The sequence below is a fragment of the Zalophus californianus genome, chromosome 13 (assembly GCF_009762305.2).
Source record: "Zalophus californianus isolate mZalCal1 chromosome 13, mZalCal1.pri.v2, whole genome shotgun sequence".
In the NCBI taxonomy this organism is placed as follows: domain Eukaryota; kingdom Metazoa; phylum Chordata; class Mammalia; order Carnivora; family Otariidae; genus Zalophus; species Zalophus californianus.
This window is the reverse complement of record NC_045607.1, coordinates 33386915-33391907: the sequence shown is the minus strand read 5'-3', so window position 1 is coordinate 33391907 and position 4993 is coordinate 33386915. Positions and strand designations below refer to the sequence as shown.

At 58.9% G+C, this 4993-nt stretch overlaps 1 protein-coding gene across 1 annotated transcript; it reads left to right on the top strand.

The window, feature by feature from the left end:
• Window positions 1-3599: 3599 nt before the first annotated feature.
• Window positions 3600-4712, top strand: FOXE1 (forkhead box E1). Its single transcript, XM_027616990.1, has one exon. The coding sequence runs from the start codon at window positions 3600-3602 to the stop codon at window positions 4710-4712; it is 1113 nt and encodes a 370-aa protein (XP_027472791.1).
• The last annotated feature ends 281 nt before the right edge of the window (window positions 4713-4993 follow it).

Below are 4993 nucleotides of genomic sequence, written 5' to 3'. Positions count from 1 at the left end.
TTCTACAGATCACCAGCATTCCTCCCCTCTGCCTAAAAATTGAACATAAAATAGGTTTTTCCAAAGGTATGTGCTGGGGATATGCTCAGGGCTGGAAGCAGGTGCAAAGGAGATGGAAATCACCCAGCACCTGCCCACATCAACACCAACCCACGCCTGCTAAACTAGGAGAATAACCTCCCAGGGGCTGGAACCCACTCTATGGCTTTGAAATGGTTCTCAGTGGCATCTGCTACCCCCACAAATGTTAAGGAACACTGCACCAGAGAAGAGGGAGGACTTGACCAGAGAAAAGCAAAGAAATGCCCTGGCATGGAGAGGAATCTATTTGCATAGTTTTGATCCAAACGGTAAACTGTCCCAGTTCATTCATCAAATCATTTACTTCAAATTTTGCATCATGGATTTATAGAATCTTCAAAGTACAGAATTCTGAAATGTATTCTTAGAATAAAACATCTATGGAATAGAATCTTTAGGACACTTTGTTCATGAAAATCTTGACCTTAGGAATTAATAATCTCAGGATGCTAACGCTTGGTCTGATGCACAGGTGTAGCTCTGTAGCAGCAAAGTCTGAGAAAAAGGAATCAGAATTCTAGAAGAATGGGTTCACAGACGCAAAACACTGAGGATCAAGAAATCCTAAGACATGAGGCTTCTAACCATAATCATTGGAGCCTAAAAGTAAAGAATCATAAAGTCATGGGACAAATCATTAAAGTATACATTCACGACTATTGTAAGAATTATCAGAATTAGAGTCTTCGCGTTACAGAAGAGTGGCTCCAGTACCAACATTTTGGAATTAAGGAAGAGAGGAGTACATTTATGTGACCCAAATCTTCTAATCAGACATTCCTGGAAAGGAATTAAAATTAAGTAATATATACCTCAGAGCTGTGAAAATATCTAAAAACTAAGGAAGCTGCAGTTCCCAGTAGTGGCATCATATTTTCAGGCATAAAATCTTAGTCCCCAGCATCTCAAAATAAGGAATTCACGTCTACATTTTGACCAGAAGCTTAAAGTCATAGGAATATAATTACAGTAGAAGAATTTAGACTTCTGGTCATGGACTCTTAGAATTACAGAATCGCATTATTTGATTTATGAAAACTCGTTAGGATAGTGATCCAAAATTAAAAATTTGGAAATCTGAATCTTAGAATTTTGGAAATACAGAGAACCACAAAATCCAGCACTGAAAGATTGCCATGATGTAATCTGGCTAAATTAAAAGAAATTTAAACATTTTTTTTCCTTTTGCAAAAACATAACATGGTGAAATCTAGATTTTCGCATTTTCTTTACTTTGGAAGAAGGAAACTGAGAGTTTGCTGAACAAGTGAAGAAAGCCCCCTCTCCAGTCGTTCAAGCACCCATCCGCTGAGGAAGGTCTTCATGCAAACCGTGCAACTGCTTCCAAACCCGGGTCGGCGGAGCGAGGATGTGTTCTCTGCCTCTTTCTACCGAAGGCAGTTGCCCCAGTGCTCGGCGGGGCGGAACCTACAGCGAGCTCGCCGCCACGAAGGACGCGGCTAAAATCCCTGAAGGCCCTGCCGCCCGCTCTCTTGAGACTCGCTCCGCCTCGCCCTACACCCACAGCCCAGCGCAAAGCTGCACCCCGGCTGGAACCTCTGGAGTCGGCGCCAAGGCCCGGATTCCTAAAGGCAGAAAGGGCTCCGAGGTACGCATCTGCCCTCCCGCCCCCAAGTCACAGAGCAGAAAATTGAGGCCTTGCTTTAGAGAAAGGACCGGCCCAAGGTCTCCCTGCGCAAGACCACAAAGCGAACCCAGACTAGCAGGGCGGCCGCTGCAGGGCGTCTCGGGTGAGGCCCAGGGTCCCGCCTTGGAGCATGGCCGAAACGAATTTAGAAACCGGACACCCGCGAAGCAAACGGATCCCCTCTGCCCGCCCCTTCCCCGGGAGACGCGCCCTCCTGGAGCGCCCATACTTCGGTCCCAGCCTCTCGCGGCCCTTGCGCCCTCTGCGGGAAGGGGCTCTGCCCCTGGGGGTTCTGGGAGCCACTTGGAGCGAACTGGAGGAGGAGGTTACCACGAGAGGACAGAAGCCTAGCCTTCATCCTCTTTAAGCGGTGCGCTACTTTCCGCCATATAGAGGGGTCCCGGCTCACCCAAAGACAGGTGATAGGGAGGGAGCTTTCCCTAAATATTGGCAACGTAAGGTCTCTCGAGATGCAAACCCTCCGTGCAGTCGAGAAACCTGGGACCCAAAGAGAGAAAGTGGCTGCCTCCGGCACAGAGCGGGCGAAGCGCAGTCCTGACACAGACGCAGGTGTGAGGCTCCGTTAAGCTGCAGAGGTGAGGCTAGGGCAAGTCACCTCCCGTATCGGGCCTAGGAATCCTCGTCTGAAAGATGAGGGACTGGATGGGCAATGGGCAAGGCAGCTTTGACTGGGGTTTGAAAATCATCCTTGAAATACCTTAAGAGCCAGCCAACTGGAAGGTCTTCTCCCTTCCCCATCCCCTGCCCCCACAGGAATCAAGCGCCCCCTCGGCCATTTCTCACCCTCTCCCGACAAAAAAAAAAAAAAAAAGGTGAATCGAGCCCGTCCTTTTCACCTGCAGGTCCCAGCCCTCTGCAGAGGCTGGTAAAGTCCAGAAGCGCTGAGTTCCCGCGCCAAGGTCTCCCGAAACAGTCCCTGGCCTCTCCAGGCCTCAGTCTCCCCGTCGGCGCGCAGGGGAGGCCAGCCCCGGCGATCTCCGAGAGCCCTCCCCGCTCTGACGTTGTGGGGCTCCTGCCGCGCCTCCACAGCTGCTCCCACCTGCGGAGGTGCGCCCGGGCCCAGGGGGCGGGCAGTCGGGGGGGCGGGCGGGCACGGGGCGCCGCCCCAAGCTTCCTGGCGCCTTTAAGGAGGAGAAGCCGGCAGAGGGAGGAGCCGGTCCGGGTGTGTGCTAGGGAGCGCTTCGGCTGTAGTTTCGGCGGCCGCAGGCCAACGCTGAAGAGAGGAACAGTCGCCGGCCCACCCGCCTGGCCCGCACCACTCCTGCACCTCGCCTCCTTGCCCTCCGCAGTCTGGGCCGCAGAGGCGCAGCCTAGGCAGCCCCCACCGGAGTGCCCCACGCCTGTACTAACTGCCCTCGCTTCAGGCCTTCGGGCCCGGAGCCTCCTCTGGGCGCACGACCTCGACGGTTAGCCTCAGATCAGCGGGAAGCACAGACCAGCTGCGGGCGCCCCAGTCCCAGGACTGCTTCCGGACCCCTCGACCGTCTGGCACCAGCGCGCAAAGGGCCCTTCAGCCCGCGACCGGGGCCTAGTCCCGGTCCCAACAGCGCTGCCGGCGCTGGCCTCGAGCTCCAGAACACAAGCAGAGCCGTCGGTGGGCGGGACACTCCTGAGCCTCTGTCTGCACTGAGCCAGCCCGGAAACCGAGGGCAGCAAGCCTCCGGAGCACCCCTGCTGGGGAAGCTGTGCTCCGAGTGCCAGCCCGCGAAGACTCCCAGAGCTCTCCGCAGTGGGGCCCAGCGCCCGCTCCCTTTGCCCTGCAGCCTAGCCCCACAGCCTCCCAAGCCCGCCCCCGCCCCTCGACAGCAGCGGGCGGCGGGGACAACCCGGGACGCGGGACGGCTGCGCCATGACGGCTGAGAGCCGGCCGCCGCCGCCGCAGACGGAGGCGCTGGCGGCCGTGAAGGAGGAGCGCGGTGAGGCTGGGCCCGGGGTCCCGGCGGAGGCCGCGGGTCGCGGCGCGGGCGGGCGTCGGCGGAAGCGCCCCCTGCAGCGCGGAAAGCCACCCTACAGCTATATTGCGCTCATTGCCATGGCCATCGCGCACGCGCCGGAGCGCCGCCTCACGCTGGGCGGCATCTACAAGTTCATTACGGAGCGTTTCCCCTTCTACCGCGACAACCCCAAAAAGTGGCAGAACAGCATCCGCCACAATCTGACGCTAAACGACTGCTTCCTCAAGATCCCGCGCGAGGCCGGCCGCCCAGGCAAGGGCAACTACTGGGCGCTCGACCCCAACGCCGAGGACATGTTCGAGAGCGGCAGCTTCTTGCGCCGCCGCAAGCGCTTCAAGCGCTCAGACCTCTCCACTTACCCAGCCTACATGCACGACGCGGCCGCCGCCGCCGCCGCGGCCGCCGCTGCGGCCGCCGCCGCCATCTTCCCGGGCGCGGTGCCCGCTGCCCGCCCGCCTTACCCGGGCGCCGTCTACGCAGGCTATGCCCCGCCGTCGCTCGCCGCGCCGCCCCCGGTCTACTACCCAGCTGCGTCTCCAGGACCGTGCCGGGTCTTCGGCCTGGTGCCTGAGAGGCCGCTCAGCCCTGAACTGGGCCCCGCGCCGTCGGGGCCCGCGGGTTCCTGCGCCTTTGCCTCGGCCGGCGCTTCCGCCGCCTCCACCAGCTACCAGCCTGCCGGCTGCGCTGGAGCCCGACCTGCCAACCCCTCCGCCTATGCGGCCGCCTACGCGGGCCCGGATGGCGCGTACCCGCAAGGGGCGGGCAGTGCCCTCTTTGCGGCGGCTGGCCGGTTGGCGGGGCCCGCCTCGCCCTCCGCGGGTGGCAGCAGTGGGGGCGTCGAAGCCGCAGTGGACTTCTATGGGCGCACATCGCCCGGCCAGTTCGGAGCTCTGGGGCCCTGCTATAATCCTGGTGGGCAGCTCGGAGGGGGCAGTGGAGGCGCCTACCATGCTCGCCATGCGACTCCCTATCCTGGCGGTGTGGATCGATATGTGTCCGCCATGTGAGCCCAGCATACAGTCGAAAATTCCTATACCTCGGCTGTCCACACGAACTGAGTATCCCCGAGACCTGAGAACAGAACTGGAGAGAGGATTGAGAGCCATGTGGAAGGGACCGGTGCACCACATACACACCCGGTTCGCTTTGGAAATGGGAGGAGGTGGGGAGGGGCTGCGGTGGCCCACGGACTGGGACAAAGGATCCTCAATAAGGCGAAGCTCCAAAGGACATGCCTTTCTGACATTCCATGGGGCGGGTCCTTGGCGATAATGGGGGCGCAGCGCAG

Coding starts and splice junctions, on each gene's coding strand:
- FOXE1 (XM_027616990.1), top strand. CDS start 3,600: ATGACGGCTGAGAGCCGGCCGCCGCCGCCGCAGACGGAGGCGCTGGCG.